Here is a 20,329-nt window from a genome sequence, read left to right on the forward strand (position 1 = left end):
TATATACACATATGGTAACTTTAAATTTCGGCTAACTTAACTTCATTCTTGTCTTATAACGTCAGCTACTATAAATTTCCACCGTTTCTAACTACAGTTTCGTTTTCTAGTTATATATCACACAAGTAGCAACTAAACTATATGAAACAGAAATAAAATGTGGAGTTCTTACCTTGGGCCTTCTCCCAACGAATCCTGGGCGGGGGGTACCCCTCGGACTGACAGTCCAGCGTGACACTTTGTCCTACCACCACACTGGCGTCGTGTGGCTCTATTCGCCAAGATGGCGGAACTGGATCGAAAGAAAATTACAATAATACGAACAGAAATATAGATTACGTTGAAATCCCCCCCCCAAAGTTCGAAACAATATAAAAGAGAACATGCTGACGAGTTTCTGACTCCGCTAATTGAGAACAAGAGTTACAAAAGCTGACATATCGACATGTGTCAGTTACGATAGAATTTCTGTAAACGATAAACACCTCGGGAATATTCTGTTTGATCTCCCTTTGCGCAATGAAACAGAAAAGCAACGTTCCCAACATAACCTGAGGCAGTTTCTATGCTCTACCAAAACGAGTAGTTTCGTTCCAATTTGAATATCCTTTGTTGTGTCGTGTTTACTTATTGGTGGATTTAACAAGAAAATATAGATATTTTTTGTTCTATGCGAATCGAAATCGATTTTATCAAACAAGGTTAGTTTTTCCAATAAATATTTAAACAACTACTATGGCCCTTATCGTTTGTTTGAAATTTAGCACAAAACTACACGATGGGCTATTTGTGCTCAGCTCGCCACGGGTATCGAAACCCGGTTTCTAGCGGTGTGTTTTGTTTTTTGTTTTTTTTTGGAATTTCGCACAAAGCTACACGAGGGCTATCTGTGCTAGCCGTCCCTAATTTTGCAGTGTAAGACTAGGGGGAAGGCAGCTAGTCATCACCACCCACCGCCAACTCTTGGGCTACTCTTTTACCAACGAATAGTGGGATTGACCGTAAAATTATAACGCCCCCACGGCTGGGAGGGCGAGCATGTTTGGCGCGACGGGGATGCGAACCCGCAATCCTCAGATTACGAGTCGCACGCCTTAACACGCTTGGCCATGCCGGGCCTCTCTAGCGGTGTGAGTCCGAAGACATGCCGCTGTGCTGCAGCGACCTCTCAAAAACGTGACTTTAATTTGAACTAAATTTTATGTTTGTAATTGAGCACAAAGCTAAACAGTAAGCTATCTGGGATCTGCTCACCACGGGTATCGAAACCTGGATTGTGGCATTGTAAGTCCGCAGACATACCGCTATGCTTTTGGGATATAATTTGAAGTAACAATAACACATCCGTACCGAGAATGTGCAAGTAGAATGCCCAAACATATAAAACAAATAACACAATCTGTTTCTTGAATGTTTCACAAAGCTACTTGAAGGGCTATCTGCGCTAGACGTTTCTAATCTTTAAGGGATAAATGTTACGTATTATAATTTATCTCAGACAAGTCTCTGATTTGTTATGTTAAATACACATGCATTAAGATTTCAATTAACCGCAGATTTTAATTTTGAAGTTAATTAAATGTTTGTGTTTTTTATTACAGCTGAGGCACATCGGGCTTTCTGCTGGGTGCACCCAAGAAAATCGAATCGCTGATTATAGCGTTGTAAATACGTAGAGTTACCGCTGTCGCAGCGAAGGACAGTCTAATAGTTAATACGTATCAAATTAATGATAGTTACCAACAAGATCGATACACACAGTTTTATTTCTTAACAAAAATATATTTTAGTATACAAACAAGAATATAATTTGCTATAACAATTATTACAAATAATAATTCATATACAAGAGTTTTACAGACTTACAAACTATATTGAGTCTTCTATCTGGTCTAGAACTGATTATTTTATTAACGGTCGAGGTTTAAAACGAGCAACTGAATTTTCAGTTGATACTGTCACATTTGGTTAAAGCTAGTTAGCTGTCTTTTCGTGACTGACCTCACAAAATGACTTTTTTTACGAAATCTATACACGTTCCGGGTGAAACTTTGTAGTTTTGTGATTAATAAGCGTGTATCACAGTTACAGCTTCTGAAACTTATAGTGTATTGACCGTAACGACCAAAGAAATATAATTTATTATTGTGTCTCGGATAGTTTCCATAACAATTAAGCGAGATTCTCGAACGTTCAACAATATTGGAAGACAAGCTAGTGTTTTCGCAAAATTTGTATTGTTGATTCCAGATCTTGAGAATCTTCTACAAATTTACAGGACAGACGAGACTTGCGCAATACACATCCAATAAATTACATCGCATATATCAAATTCAAACAAGCATAGGTAGTAAAAACAAATGCATAACGGTAAATCTGTTACAAAGATTAGAGAGAAGACAGCTGGTGGACACCATCCATGTTCAACTCTTGAGCTACTCTAATCAAATAATAGCATTGATCGTCACATTGTAATGCCCCCACAGCTGAAATGGATAGAGCATATTCGGTGATGGAATATGAGCTTTAAATGTAACGTTTTGATATATTTAGAACAAACAATAAACTTCAATAATGAAAAACTGACACAAGCATTAACACCATATTTTAAATCTTAAACTGATATCTGGTTTTGTTTTGTAAAAGAAATAATAGTAATAAAACTGACAACAGAAGATACAGAATATCAAAACCAAGATTGTTTTTGTACACCCATCACACCAACACCAACACTGTTCCTGTACACATCCATCATACCAACACCAAAACTGCATGTACACATCCACCATACCAACACCAAGACTGTCTTTACACATCCACCGTACTAACACCAAGACTGTCTTTACACATCCACCAGACCAACACCAAGACTGTATGTACACATCCACCATACCAACACCAAGACTGCATGTACACATCCACCATACGAACACCAAAACTGCATGTACACATCCGCCATACCAACACCAAGGACTGTCTTTTGCACATCCGCCATACCAGCACCAGGACTGTTCTTGTGCGTATCCACCATGCCAGCACCAGGACTGATGTTTTGCACATCCGCCGCACCAACACTAGGACTGTCTTTACACATTCGCCATGCCAGCACCAGGACTGTCTTTACATTCGCCGTACCAGCACCAGGACTGTCTTTACACGTTCACCGTACCAACACCAGGACTGTCTTTGCACATCCGCCGTGCCAGCACCAGGACTGATGTTTACACATCCACCATGCCAGCACCAGGACTGTCTTTGCATCCGCCATACCAACACCAGGACTGTCTTTGCATCCACCACACCAACGCCAGGACTTTCTTTGCACATCCACCACAACAACACCAGGACTGTCTTTTTGCACATCCGCCGCACCAATACCAGGACTGTCTTTGCATCCGCCACACCAACACAAGGACTTTCTTTGCACATCCATCATACCAGCGCCAAGACTGTCTTTGCACATCCACCACAACAACGCCAAGACTGTCTTTTGCACGTCCACCGTACCAACGCCAGGACTGTCTTTGAACATCCACCATACTAACGCCAGGACTGTCTTTGCATCCACGATGCCAGCGCAAGGCTGATGTTTACACATCCACCATACCAGCACCAGGACTGTCTTTACACATCCATCATACCAACGCCAGGACTGATGTTTTACACATCAACCATACCAACACCAGGACTGTCTTTACACATCCACCATACCAGCACCAAGACTGTCTTTACACATCCGCCACACCAATACCAGGACTTTCTTTACACATCCGCCGGACCAACACCAGGACTGTCTTTTTGCACATCCACTGCACCAACATCAGGACTGATCTTTACACATCCACTGCACACCAACGCCAGGACTGTCTTTACACATCCGCCACCAACACCAGGACTGTCTTTACACATCCACCGTGCTAACACCAGGACTGATCTTTTGCACATCCACCGTACCAACACCAGGACTGATCTTTTACACGTCCGCCATGCCAGCAAGGACTGATGTTTACACATCCGCCATACCAACGCCAGGACTGTCTTTACACGTCCATCATACCAACACCAGGACTGTCTTTACACATCCACCATGCCAGGACCAGGACTGTCTTTACACATCCGCCATGCCAACACCAAGGACTGTCTTTGCACGTCCGCCGTGCCAACACCAGGACTGATGTTTGCACATCCACCGTACCAACACCAGGACTGTCTTTTTGCACATCCACCGTGCCAACACCAGGACTGATGTTTTGCACATCCACCGTGCCAGCGCCAGGACTGTCTTTACACATCCACTGCACCAACACCAGGACTGTCTTTACACATCCACCGCACCAGCGCCAGGACTGATGTTTACACATCCACCACACCAACACCAGGACTGATGTTTTGCATCCACCATACCAACACCAGGACTGTCTTTGCACATCCATCATACCAGCACCAGGACTGATGTTTTACACATCCGCCACACCAACACCAGGACTGATCTTTGCACATCCACCGTGCCAGCACTCAGGACTGTCTTTACACATCCGCCGTACCAACACCAGGACTGATCTTTTACACATCCATCATACCAAATACCAGGAATGTTGTTTTACACATCCGCCACCACCAAATACCAAGGACTGATGTTTGCACATCCGCCACACCAGCGCAGGACTGATGTTTGCACGTCCGCCACACCAACACTCAGGACTGATCTTTTGCACATCCACCACGCCAACACGCCAGGACTGTCTTTGCACATCCGCCGGACCAACACCAGGACTGTCTTTGCACGTCCGCCGGACCAACACCAGGACTGTCTTTGCACGTCCGCCATACCAGCGCCAGGACTGTGTTTTGCATCCGCCATACCAAACACCAGGACTGTCTTTGCACGTCCACCATACCAACACCAGGACTGTGTTTGCACATCCACCATACCAACGCCAGGACTGTCTTTACACGTCCACCGTGCTAACACCAGGACTGTCTTTGCACGTCCGCCATACCAACCAGGACTGTCTTTACACATCCATCATACCAACGCCAAGGCTGTTTTACACATCCGCCGTACAATAACGCAGGACTGTCTTTGCACGTCCGCCGTTGCTAACGCCAAGGACTGATGTTTACACATCCACCATACCAACACCAGGACTGTCTTTGCACGTCCGTCGTACCAACCACCAGGACTGTCTTTGCACATCCACCATAACAACGCCAGGACTGTCTTTACACATCCACCATACCAGCGCCAAGACTGTCTTTTGCACATCCACCGTACCAACACCAGGACTGTCTTTACACGTCCACCGTGCTAACGCCAGGACTGTGTTTGCACATCCACCATACCAGCACCAGGACTGATGTTTTACGTTAACCATACCAGCGCCAGGACTGTGTTTGCACATCCATCATACCAACGCCAGGACTGTCTTTGCATCAACCATACCAACACCAAGACTGTGTTTACACATCCACCATACCAACGCCAAGACTGTCTTTACACATCCACCACACCAACACCAAGACTGATCTTTGCACGTCACCATACCAACGCCAGGACTGTCTTTACACGTCACCATACCAACGCCAGGGTTGTCTTTGCACATCCACCGTTGCTAACACCAGGACTGATGTTTACACATCCGCCAATGGCACCAAGGACTGATCTTTGCACATCCACCACACCAACACCAGGACTGTCTTTTGCATCCGCCACACCAACACCAGGACTGTCTTTTGCACGTCCACCATACCAAATACCAGGACTGTCTTTACACATCCGCCATACCAACGCCAGGACTGATGTTTTGCGTCCGCCGTGCTAAACGCCAGGACTGTCTTTACACGTCCACCGTACCAACACGCAAGGACTGTCTTTTGCACATCCATCATACCAACGCCAGGACTGATCTTTACACATCCACCATAACAACGCCAGGACTGTGTTTTGCACATCCACCATACCAACACCAGGACTGATGTTTACACATCCACCGTGCCAACACCAGGACTGTCTTTACACATCCATCGTACCAACACCAGGACTGTGTTTTGCACATCCGCCGCACCAACACCAGGACTGATGTTTTGCACGTCCGCCGCACCAACGCCAGGACTGTCTTTGCACATCCGCCACACCAGCGCCAGGACTGATGTTTGCGCATCCGCCGTACCAACGCCAGGACTGCCTTTACACATCCATCGTACCGACCAGGACTGTGTTTACACATCCGCCGTTGCCAGCGCCAGGACTGATGTTTTACACATCCACCACACCAAATACAGGACTGTCTTTACACATCCGCCACACCAGCACCAGGACTGTCTTTTGCACATCCACCATACCAACACCAGGACTGTCTTTTGCACGTCCGTCATACCAGCACCAGGACTGATGTTTACACATCCACCACACCAGCACCAGGACTGACTGTTTTTGCACGTCACCATACCGAGCGCCAGGGTTGATGTTTGCATCCACCGTGCTAACACCAGGACTGATGTTTTGCACGTCCGCCATACCAACACCAGGACTGTCTTTGCACGTCCATCATACCAGCACCAGGAATGTCTTTTTACACGTCCACCACACCAGCGCCAGGACTGTCTTTGCACATCCGCCATACCAGCACCAGGACTGTCTTTGCATCCACCACACCAACACACCAGGACTGTGTTTTGCACATCCACCACACTAACACCAGGACTGTCTTTTGCACGTCCGCCATACCAAACACCAGGACTGTCTTTACACATCCGCCAGACCAACACCAGGACTGTCTTTTGCATCCACCATACCAAATACCAGGACTGTTTTACACATCCGCCATACCAACGCCAGGACTGTCTTTACACATCCGCCGTGCTAACACCAGGACTGTCTTTTGCACATCCACCATACCAGCACCAGGACTGTCTTTTGCACATCCATCATACCAACACCAAGGACTGTCTTTACACGTCCGCCGTGCTAACACCAGGACTGTCTTTTGCACATCCGCCATACCAACGCCAGGACTGTCTTTTGCACGTTAACCATACCAACACCAGGACTGATGTTTGCACGTCCACCGTTGCCAGCACCAGGACTGTCTTTGCACATCCACCACACCAACGCCAGGACTGTCTTTGCACATCCGCCACACCAACACCAGGACTGATGTTTTGCGTCCGCCACACCAGCACCAGGACTGATGTTTTGCACATCCGCCATACCAACGCCAGGACTGATGTTTTGCACGTCCGCCATACCAACACCAGGACTGTCTTTGCACATCCGTCGTACCAACACCAGGACTGATGTTTTGCACATCCGCCACACCAACGCCAGGACTGATGTTTTGCACATCGCCATACCAACGCCAGAGTTGATGTTTACACATCCGCCCGTGCTACACTCAAGGACTGTCTTTGCGTCCGCCATACCAGCACCAGGACTGTCTTTACACATCCATCATACCAACACCAAGAATGTCTTTGCACATCCGCCGCACCAGCACCAAGACTGTCTTTACACATCCACCGCACCAGCACCAATGCTGTCTTTTGCACGTCCACCGCACCAGCACCAGGACTGATGTTTGCACATCCGCCGTACCAAACGCCAGGACTGTGTTTACACATCCGCCGGACCACACCAGGACTGTCTTTGCGTCCGCCATACCAACGCCAGGACTGTCTTTGCACATCCACCATACCAAATACCAGGACTGTGTTTTACGTCCGCCGTGCTAACACCAGGACTGATCTTTACACATCCACCATACCAGCACCAGGACTGTCTTTACACATCCATCGTACCAACACCAAGGACTGATGTTTTACACATCCACCGTGCCAATACGCCAGGACTGTCTTTACACATCCACCGCACAACACCAAGACTGATGTTTACACATCCACCGTACTAACACCAGGACTGTGTTTACACATCCACCATACCAACGCCAGGACTGATCTTTGCACGTTAACCATACCAGCACCAAGGACTGTCTTTGCACATCCACCGTACTAACACCAGGACTGATCTTTACACATCCGCCATACCAACACACAGGACTGTCTTTTGCACGTTAACCATACCAGCACCAGGACTGTCTTTACACATCCATCATACCAGCGCCAGGACTGTCTTTTGCACATCCACCATACCAGCGCAGGACTGATGTTTACACATCCACCGCACCAACACCAGGACTGTCTTTTGCATCCACCATCCACCACACCAGGACTGTCTTTGCACATCCACCACACCAACACCAGGACTGATCTTTTACACATCACCATACCAGTACCAGGACTATCTTTGCACGTCGCCGTACCAGCACCAAGAGTGTCTTTACACATCCACCGCTAACAACACTCAAGACTGTCTTTACACATCCGCCATGCCAGCACCAGGACTGTCTTTACACATCCGCCGCACCAACACCAAGACTGTCTTTACACATCCGCCACACCAACACCAAGACTGTCTTTACACATCCGCCACACCAACACCAGGACTGATGTTTTACACATCCATCATACCAACACCAAGACTGATGTTTACACATCCGCCACACCAACGCCAAGACTGTCTTTACACATCCACCATACCAACACCAAGACTGTCTTTACACATCCACCACACCAACACCAAGACTGTCTTTACACATCCGCCACACCAACACCAGGACTGTCTTTACACATCCGCCATACCAACACCAGGACTGTCTTTACACGTCCGCCATACCAACACCAGGACTGATGTTTGCACATCCGCCGTGCTAACACCAGGACTGTCTTTACACATCCGCCATACCAACACCAAGGACTGATGTTTACACATCCATCATACCAACACCAGGACTGATCTTTGCACATCCGCCATAACAAATACCAAGACTGATGTTTTGCACATCCGCCATACCAATACCAAGACTGTCTTTACACATCCACCGTACCAGCACCAAGACTGTCTTTACACATCCATCATACCAGACACCAGGACTGTCTTTTTGCATCCACCACACCAACACTAAGACTGTCTTTTTACATCCACCACACCAAACACCAAGACTGTCTTTTGCACATCCACCACACCAACACCAAGACTGTCTTTACACATCCGCCATACCAACAATACCAGGACTGCTTTTACACATCCATCATACCAACACCAAGACTGTCTTTACATCCACCGTACCAACACCAGGACTGATGTTTACACATCCACCACACCAGCACCAGGACTGTCTTTACACATCCACCGCACCAGCACCAGGACTGTCTTTACACATCCACCATACCAACACCAAGGACTGTCTTTGCACATCCATCATACCAAATACCAAGACTGTCTTTGCACGTCCACCACACCAACACCAAGACTGTCTTTACACGTCACCATACCAAAGCACCAGGAGTGTGTCTTTACACATCCACCGTGCTAACACCAGGACTGTCTTTACACATCCACCATACCAACACCAGGACTGTCTTTACACATCCATCATACCAGCACCAGGAATGTCTTTACACATCCACCACACCAACACCAGGACTGTCTTTTACACATCCACCATACCAAATACCAAGACTGTCTTTTTGCACATCCACCACACCAACACCAGGACTGTCTTTTGCATCCACCACACTAACACCAGGACTGATGTTTTACACATCCACCATACCAACACCAAGACTGTCTTTACACATCCACCAGACCAACACCAAGACTGTCTTTACACATCCACCATACCAACACCAAGACTGTCTTTACACATCCACCATACCAACACCAAGACTGTCTTTACACATCCACCGTACTAACACCAAGACTGTCTTTGCACTATCCACCATACCAACACCAAGACTGTGTTTTGCATCCATCATACCAACACCAGGACTGTCTTTTGCACATCCACCGTACTAACACCAAGACTGTGTTTGCACATCCGCCATACCAACACCAAGACTGTCTTTACATATTAACCATACCAACACCAAGACTGTCTTTTGCACATCCACCGTACCAACACCAAGACTGTCTTTTGCACATCCACCACACCAACACCAAGACTGTCTTTACACATCCACCACACCAACACCAAGACTGTCTTTACACATCCACCACACCAACACCAAGACTGTCTTTACACATCCACCATACCAACACCAAGACTGTCTTTACACATCCACCATACCAACACCAAGACTGTCTTTACACATCCATCACCAACCAACACCAAGACTGTCTTTACACATCCACCACACCAACACCAAGACTGTCTTTACACATCACCATACCAACACCAAGAGTGTCTTTACACATCCACCGTACTAACACCAAGACTGTCTTTACACATCCACCATACCAACACCAAGACTGTCTTTACACATCCATCATACCAACACCAAGAATGTCTTTACACATCCACCACACCAACACCAAGACTGTCTTTACACATCCACCGTACTAACACCAAGACTGTCTTTACACATCCACCATACCAACACCAAGACTGTCTTTACACATCCATCGTACCAACACCAAGACTGTCTTTACACATCCACCGTACCAACACCAAGACTGTCTTTACACATCCACCACACCAACACCAAGACTGTCTTTACACATCCACCGCATCTATACCAAGACTGTCTTTACACATCCACCATACCAACACCAAGACTGTCTTTACACATTAACCATACCAACACCAAGACTGTCTTTACACATCCATCATACCAACGCCAAGACTGTCTTTACACATCCACCATACCAACACCAAGACTGTCTTTACACATCCACCACACCAACACCAAGACTGTCTTTACACATCCACCACACCAACACCAAGACTGTCTTTACACATCCACCACACCAACACCAAGACTGTCTTTACACATCACCATACCAATACCAAGACTATCTTTACACATCACCATACCAACACCAAGAGTGTCTTTACACATCCACCGTACTAACACCAAGACTGTCTTTACACATCCACCATACCAACACCAAGACTGTCTTTACACATCCACCACACCAACACCAAGACTGTCTTTACACATCCACCACACCAACACCAAGACTGTCTTTACACATCCACCACACCAACACCAAGACTGTCTTTACACATCCATCATACCAACACCAAGACTGTCTTTACACATCCACCACACCAACACCAAGACTGTCTTTACACATCCACCATACCAACACCAAGACTGTCTTTACACATCCACCATACCAACACCAATGTAAAATTTTATTCCCGTTCTATACTTTTCACAAATTTACCGAATCACCTGTTTAGGTCTTTCATGGCCAACACCATTCCTTACCACATAGAACAGCTGCTTACCACGAACTGTGAATGGACTGGTATGATTTACAGCGCCACCATCATTCGTTGCCATATAGACAGAACATACTTACCATAAACTGTTAATGGACTGGTATGATTTACAGCGCCACCATCATTCTTTGCTACACAGGTGTAGTCCCCTCTATGTTGAAGTCCCACGTTGTCAATAGCCAACAACAAGGAGTTTTCACTGACGGTTTTAACAGTAATGTCATCTTTAGATGAAAGAAGCACACCATCTTTAAACCAGGAAATCTCAATAGGTGGATCTCCAGCCGCCACAGAACACACCATACTGAACTTCATCCCACGTTCCACATTCTCAGGGAAGGCAAATGGGAAAACAATGGGCTTCACTAGAAGGATTAGTTAGTTTGTATCAATTGATCAACATTCGATTAACTTATATCTTAAATATTTAAAATTCATTAGATGCTTAGAGATTAAGTTATTCGTAAAGGACCTTTATAATAGCAAGATCTGTCATATCTAGATGAAACTGTCACTTTTATTTCGTTAGTTTAATAGATAATTATTATAAGCCATTTTGCACACTGTTTAATTACAGATGGACAGTTTAGTAAACATGTTGGTTGCAAGTAGTTTGACTTAGAATATGAGATTTGAAACTCCAACTAAGAACGAATTTCTCAAACTATTCATTTGAAGACGCACCTCTTACTTGAACGTGTACCTCACCCGACGCACTTGTTCCCAGTTCGTTAGAAGCTGTACATGTATAGACTCCATCGTCCTTTGTTTTCTGGACGTCTCTTATGACGAGAGAACCGTTTGAAAAGACCTCTTGGCGGCGATTAACTGGAAGTTGTCGTCCATCTGTATAAGTGTGTAAAATAGAAACTGTACTTATGAAGTTTATAAGGGCTATTATCGTGGGTTATAACAGTTAAAAGTTTTGTTTTTGTATTAGAAACTTAAGAGAAACTGGTACATGTATTGTTTGGTTTTACTCACACTTTATGAACTTTGTATGAAAAGAATAAATCTTTATTATGCATGTCTTCAGAAAATGATTTATCGTGTTTACGGACGATAATTTATTTTAATAAAACTATATAGTTTTTGACTTAATAAGGGAGACAATTAAATAATCTTTGTCTTATCAATTATTTGTTATTAATGTTTAATATAATTTTGGATATTATTATTAATTTACATATTTGAAGTTTTTTAACAGTGCTAACTTGGTACGTTAATTTAGGCCTAAACCAACAACGAAAGTACCTAACTAGTGAATATTTTTTTGTGGTTTGGTTTGTAAAATTAATGCTACTAGACAACTTGCTATATACAACTGAGTTTATTAATTTCTTAATTAATTGTATTTCTGATTTGTATAATTACCTTGATTCGAATCGTTCTTAGTTAATATATTCGTTAATAAATATCTCATTAAAAACTAGGGTTAAACGTTCACTTGAAGATAATGTTTTGTCGTGTAACAAACTTTACGCTCAATGTATTCAGTTTGTATCCAGTTGCACCTTAAGCCTAACTTTGTTTATTTAGGATTACACGTTCAGTCGAAGATAACGATATTTTGTCGCATAATAAACTTTACGCTCATTGTATTCAGTTCGTATCCAGTTGCACCTTAAGCCTAACTTTGTTTATTTAGGATTACACGTTCAGTCGAAGATAACGATATTTTGTCGCATAATAAACTTTACGCTCATTGTATTCAGTTCGTATCCAGTTGCACCTTAAGCCTAACTTTGTTTATTTAGGATTACACGTTCAGTCGAAGATAACGATATTTTGCCGTGTAACAAACTACGCTCATTGTATTCAGTTTGTATACAGTTGCACCTTAAGCCTAACTTTGCGTGACTGGACACACCTGGAAATATACTTAGTTTTTTAAGCTGTTCTTATGAAATAAATAAATAGAGGATTTGAAAAAACCCTTTGTCGTGATTTGACTTAAGCGTACTCATATTTCAAACCTATAATTCAAAGTTAAAAGTCAATGGTTATGAATATATTTTGTAAAATTCTGTCTCTCGTATCTGAGTGGTTTGACAGATAACTTGCTATACAGGACTTCCATAAATTTTGCCATCTTCAAGTAATTGATAAAATAATTATTTACAAACATTTAAATATTTTTGAAATGTTTAATTAATAGCCATTGTTAAAAAAAACACAACAAAAACCAAAACAGTTAGATACAGATGAAATTGAAATGGATATGGTAAACATTTACAAATTCGTGTTTGACAGTCGTAATTCTTAACTCAGTTTTTCTACCTTTTTCCCAAGAAATATGTTTAATCGGGAACCCAGCAATACGACAATGAAGGACGCCACTTTCTCCTGACACTATAACTTTAGTTGGCATGTATTTTACGACTGGGTCTCCCACTACGTTTAAGCGCGAAAAGTGGTGAGTTTCTCCAACATGGTTTTTAGCAATGCACTCGTAAGCTCCGCCATCTTCAACTTGAATATTTGTGATGTTAACAAAACTTATCACGTTTCCATCTCGGCTGACGTAATCTCCCACGCGCACCCTGTCATTATCTGGAATAGAATAGCCATCCAAAGACCACATAACCTGTGGAAGAGGAGTTCCTGACGCTTCGCAGCGTAAAGATACAGTAGGTCCTGGCTTCATAATCTGGTTGGTAAATGTATCAAGAAATATCGGAGCAGTTTCTGAAAAGTTGAAAATATAAAGGATTAAATGAATGTTAAAATAACGAAGAAACGTCAACATAAGGACATTTTTTTGTGATTTTATTAATAATATTGGTTATACAAGTCAAGTCAATATATAGTAATTAGTTTTTTATTTTCGTCTGTCGTTTATTATTGTTATTATACCTTCATTATAAAAAACAATTTTGTATTGTTGGCTAATAACTTGATTTAGGACTAATATAAATATACAAAGCTGACCAAACTTGTTAAGATGTTATTGGGTTTACGGCCAAGAATATCATTAACAACGAGGTTACCCAACTGACGAAAGTATTTTACTATAAACTTTAGGCCTAAAGTTTCCTAATTTCGAGTGATAAAGTGTGTCTTTTTGTAATACAAATCGTGTAAACAGCAGGCCACACATTTCTTTTAATTTGACCAATGAGGATTATAGAAATGGATGTATAAATGTACCATTTCATATTTATCTTTTATCTTCAACAAGTTATTACCCAAGAGGCTTATCCTTCGATACCAGAACTCGTCCGTGGGGTTAGGCGACGTTAAAAAAATGTTTCTATGAAACGCTATTTATATATACAGTATAGGAATTTGTTTGTTTGTTTTGAAATTTCGCGCAAAGCCACACGAGGGATATCTGCTCCAGCCGTCCCTAATATAGCAATGGTAGACTAGAGGGAAGGCAGCTAGATATCACTACCCATCACCGACTCTTGGGTTACTCTTTTACTAACGAATAGGATAGTTTGTTATCCTGCTAGTAATCAGGTATGCCTATTTTGTTTTTCTGGATCTAAAAATAAACACAGCAATGGGGAATTGTTTACGTGTAAATTTATCAGTGACAGAGTTAACTAGAACCTATTCATATCAATAGATATGCTCTTTTAGACTTTAAATATCGTATAAGTACTTGTATCATAATACATAACCTGGTTATGTTAATATACTGAATACATATTTGATGTCAGTACTTGTATCATAAGACATATCTAGGTTACGTTAATATACTGAATACACATTTGATGTCAGTACTTGTATCATAAGACATATCTAGGTTATGTTAATATACTGAATACACATTTGATGTCAGTACTTGTATCATAATACATAACCAGGTTATGTTAATATACTGAATACATGTTTGCTGTCAATACTTGTATCATAAGACATATTCAGGTTATGTTAATATACTGAATACATATTTGATGTCAGTACTTGTATCATAAGACATATTCAGGTTATGTTAATATACTGAATACACATTTGATGTCAGTACTTGTATCATAAGACATATCTAGGTTATGTTAATATACTGAATACACATTTGATGTCAGTACTTATATCATAAGACATATTCAGGTTATGTTAATATACTGAATACACATTTGATGTCAGTACTTGTATCATAATACATAACCAGGTTATGTTAATATACTGAATACATGTTTGCTGTCAATACTTGTATCATAAGACATATTCAGGTTATGTTAATATACTGAATACATATTTGATGTCAGTACTTGTATCATACGACATATTCAGGTTATGTTAATATACTGAATACACATTTGATGTCAGTACTTGTATCATAAGACATATTCAGGTTATGTTAATATACTGAATACACATTTGATGTCAGTACTTGTATCATAAGACATAACCTGGTTATATTAATATACTGAATACATGTTTGCTGTCAATACTAGTATCATAAAACATAAGGATGTTAAGTTACCATGCTGAGTTGTAATTAGGATAGTAAGACACGGCTATATCCCAGTGTTTATTTAAACCTGTCACGTAAGAATCAGTTCATGTGTTAAAATGTCTTAATTGTAATTATCATCTGGTTTCTGTTTTCAGAAACAGATATATTTCGACAATATATTCTTATCCAACAGAATTACTTAATAATTCACCTTTCTTGTAAAAAATTGTGAACCGTTTAATGATGTTCACTTCAACTGATTGATGTAAGGAACCGGTAACAACCATCTACTTAAGACCAAGTCTAACCATAAAAACTGCTGGATTCAAAATGAGTAGAAAGTTTACCTTTCAGAACTATTTCCAGCGAGGCTTGTGCCGAATCAGCTTTGTTATTGACATAGCATTGGTAGACTCCTCTATCTTCGCGTCCAATGGAGGATACGTGAAGCGAGTCACGTGTTAGCAGCTGGAACTTAAATCCATCTGGCTCTAGAGAGCGCTGATCTTTGACCCACCTAACTGTGTCAACTGGAAACCCGGACACGTTACACGTTAAGGTAGCTGATCGACCCGCGCTCACGAGGAGCTTTTCTGGAGCAAGCTTTGCTAGCAAAGGAGCTGAAAGTACAATACATTGAGACATAAGGCATAATTAATTGAGTGATTTGGTTTGTTTGTTTGTTTGTTTTTGGAATATTAGGCATAGATACTATTTGCCCTTTTATTTCCTAACTTAGAAACAATAGACAAAATGGAAGGCAGCTAGTCCAGACCACCCACCGCCAAATCTGAACTACTCTTTACCAACAAAAAGTGGAATTAACCAAACCTTTATAACGCCCCCACAACTGAAGGAACGAGCATGCTTAGTGACAGGATTCGAACCCACGATCCTCAGATTGCGAGTCGAGCACCCTAACCACCGGACTCTTGTTATACGAGGATATCCTTTCTATCTTTAACTTCATGGTGTCATAACAATATCAAATGTAAAATTTCTTAAATAAAATTGAAAAAAAAACAATAGAAACAGCGTAACTGCACGGTAGATTTCGTAGGGCGAAAACACAGATAAAGAAATCTATTCAGTTTGCTCCTTCAAACGTTAAGATAAGTTTATAATGTGATATCAAACTGATTATGTAAGTCGATAACCAGCTAGGTATCGACCCGGTTTAGTTTCAGTAGGAGCCATGCCAGTGATTATAAAATTAAAACAGCAAAAACAAATAGCCTAATCTGTTGTGAATCTTCTGTTTCTAAGTTCCTTCCTCATGTCTGTCAGTGAATAAATATCCACTGAACCACAAAAATATTTTTCCTTTTCCATTCTGTCGCTCATTTCATTGATTATTTTACTTCTGTTATACTGTCCTTGTCGTTGAAATTTGCACAAAGCTTCACCAAGAATATTTGCACTGGTCGTCCCTAATTTCGAACTTGCAGAATAGTCAACTCGGTGGCTACACAAAGAAAATAGTTGGATTTGACTGTCACTCTTATAACGTACCCAAGACTTCAGGGTGCGGCACGGATTTTTTTTTTTTTTTTGGTAGAAGGAGATTTGAACCTCGGATCATCAGTCCGGCAGCTAACCAATTTATCACACTCAGTGCGTTAGCTGTAATCTAAATTTTATACCAAGATGGTTGTGTTTCTTGGGCTCGTTACTAAATTGTTACATACAGCATGTAGGTGCAACGTTACAAAGGAAATACAACCGTTTAAAACGAGAAGGAAAGTGTGCGACAACAGAATCGCCAGCCTTAAGTTATTATGAATTTCAAACAAACAGGTCAGGTTATTTCCAGTAATATTTCAAATCCATGATTACTTACAATACTATGGATTTGTATAGATGATATATATATACAGATATCTTCTTTGTTTGTTTTCGAGTAAAGCCATATTAGGGTTATCTGTTGTGTCCACCGTGGGGAATCTAATCCCGGAGTTTAGGGTCGTAAGATTGTGGCCTTACCGCTGTCTCATCAGGGAAATACGTACAGGTATCACAACCAATGACTAACTGCAGTTGATCAAATTAGCACAGTCCATAACACTATGTAACACAAATAACACTATGTAATACGAATAACACCATGTAACACAAATAACACTATGTAATACGAATAACACCATGTAACACAAATAACACTGTGACACAAATAACACTATGTAGCACAAATAATACTATGTAACACAAATAACACTATGTAACACAAGTAACACTATGAAACAAATAACACTATGTAACACAAATAACACTATGAAACAAATAACACTATGTAACATAAATAATACTATGTAATACAAATAATACTATGTAGCACAAATAATACTATGTAACACAAATAACACTATGTAACACAAGTAACACTATGAAACAAATAACACTATGTAACACAAATTTTGTTCCTAGACAGTATGTGTTATTTCTTAATCGCTTATGTTGTGAAAGTACAGAAAATGGCCATTATTCCCTTCAAACTTTGGTTTTGTAACCTGGATAATGAAATTTAGAAATTCACCTATTTTCTATGTAAAAACGGACAAATTTCTACATTTTCATTTACATAAGGTCTGAATAAAACAACATATGAATCAAGATTTACATGTATTTATACTAAAGTTGTACAAAAATGTTTAGAAGTGAGTAGTTTTTCGAGATTTGCGACTGTAATGTAAATCACTTTCAAGCATCAGCCCCTAAACATCAGTCTCCCATCATGTTTTCGTTATATGCTCCCAGGTCACAAAATCAAAGTTTGAATAGGTCTTTTCTATTTACTTTAGACATAAACAATTGTGAAATAACACTTTCTGTCCAGGAACAAGAAAAAGTAAAAGTTTTATTACATAGTGTAATTAAATAAACAACAGAAGGAAGAACAAATACGTTACATAATACGCTAACGTTTTATATTTATATTTATATATATGTCTTTATACAGAGTATTATACATTGTTTTCATGCTGTCATATATTTTATGAGTACATCACTATAAAATAGTTTACAGTAATATTCAATAAGTGTTCTTAGTTACCATTTGACCTCATGAGTTTCGTTACACACCCATACAACCATACGAAGTTGATGCATCCAATCCGTGGTTTCGATTGTTCTATTATTTTTTTACACCCAGGTATCGTTTCAACACATTTTAAGCATGGTTGGGAACACTGTCTCGCTAGAAGATGAATTTCTGTTCGAGAGATCTTGTTCGTGGAAGATAGACATAATGGATGAAAATTTAATCGTACCTGTCAGCAGTCAAGGTGCCATCAGTTTTGTGTAAATCTCCAAAACCAATGGTTGAGATGCAGTCCACACTTGTAGTTGCTCCACTGTAGATGAATACACAGACAGTGATGTTGCTGTCTCTCCCATCAAACACGATCTAATTATTTGTTGGTAAATAATTTCAATTTGGATCCACCTATGAACAGTGAGATCCCTCAGTTCTGATTACATCTTTGTTTTAAATCTGAAGTAGGACCGTTTCACCCCTTTGGTTTGGTTATCTTTCATAAGTTGTGGTTGTTGAGCAGCCATTCATTCACTGAAGCCATAGCCTGGTGTTGTGTATCCAAGTATTCTTAAACTAACATCAACACCTGTACTTACAGCTAGGTGGCTGGCACATTCTTTATTTACAAAGAGTTTGATCTGGGGTTCTATCCTGACTGCTTCTCTTTATAAACATTACTAGTTTCATCCAGGGTCCAAACAGTTCCTACCAAAGTGTAAAATTTCGTCTCACTCTTTTGGATAGAGTGTGTGTTTGTGGTTTTATTATAACAAAGCCACATCGGGCTATCTGCTGAGTGAGCCCACCGATGGGAATCGAATCCCTGATTTTAGCGTTGTAAATCCGTAGACTTACCGCTGTACTGGCGGGGGGCTTGGAATGGCGTCTTCATCTGCCAAAACATTGATTTATGATGTGGCCTTTGTCTCCTGGGATCCATTAGTACATTTTTAACACTATTTCTTGGTATATTATGACTAACTGCACTTTTATGTGAATTAAACTGTCTGATTGGTTGGAAGATAGCCAATCATAGTATCAACAGTTATAGTCTGGTGCGGTTAGTTTATTTTCGTGAAACAGCGAAGGAAGGGATAATTTGATTCACTTTAATACATGATACAAGTATGCATATATGTACAGTAAAGCAAAATACACTTGTATAAACAAAATGCTTTACTGGGTACTAACATGTAAATTGTGATATTTGCTAACTACACTAACTGATTAAGACCCCTTAACAACTCAACTTATTTATTGTGCAAAATAAGTTATAAGTAAAATGCGTCAGGGTATTATTTAAGCAGAGATGTCGTTAGTATAACGATTAGTCTATCAGACAACGGGTAAGAATAACAGTCTATCAGACAACGGGTAAGAATAACAGTCTATCAGATAACAGGTAAGAATAACAGTCTATCAGATAACAGGTAAGAATAACAGTCTATCAGACAACGGGTAAGAATAACAGTCTATCAGACAACAGGTAAGAATAACAGTCTATCAGACAACAGGTAAGAATAACAGTCTATCAGACAACGG

At 41.1% G+C, this 20,329-nt stretch overlaps 1 protein-coding gene across 1 annotated transcript in view; it reads right to left on the reverse strand.

Annotated features, from left to right (window-relative positions):
- The window catches only part of LOC143227920 (cell adhesion molecule Dscam1-like), a 159,748-nt gene that overhangs the window by 79,227 nt on the left and 60,192 nt on the right, over window positions 1–20,329 (reverse strand). The window contains exons 7-11 of the mRNA XM_076459275.1: window positions 16,101–16,373; window positions 13,626–14,033; window positions 12,030–12,191; window positions 11,426–11,710; window positions 173–292 (exon numbers count right to left, since the gene is read on the reverse strand). Of these exons, the coding sequence (XP_076315390.1) occupies window positions 173–292; window positions 11,426–11,710; window positions 12,030–12,191; window positions 13,626–14,033; window positions 16,101–16,373 (1,248 nt within the window). The remainder of the gene's footprint in view (window positions 1–172; window positions 293–11,425; window positions 11,711–12,029; window positions 12,192–13,625; window positions 14,034–16,100; window positions 16,374–20,329) is intronic.

Source organism: Tachypleus tridentatus, chromosome 10 (genome assembly GCF_004210375.1).
Source record: "Tachypleus tridentatus isolate NWPU-2018 chromosome 10, ASM421037v1, whole genome shotgun sequence".
Lineage (NCBI taxonomy): Eukaryota > Metazoa > Arthropoda > Merostomata > Xiphosura > Limulidae > Tachypleus > Tachypleus tridentatus.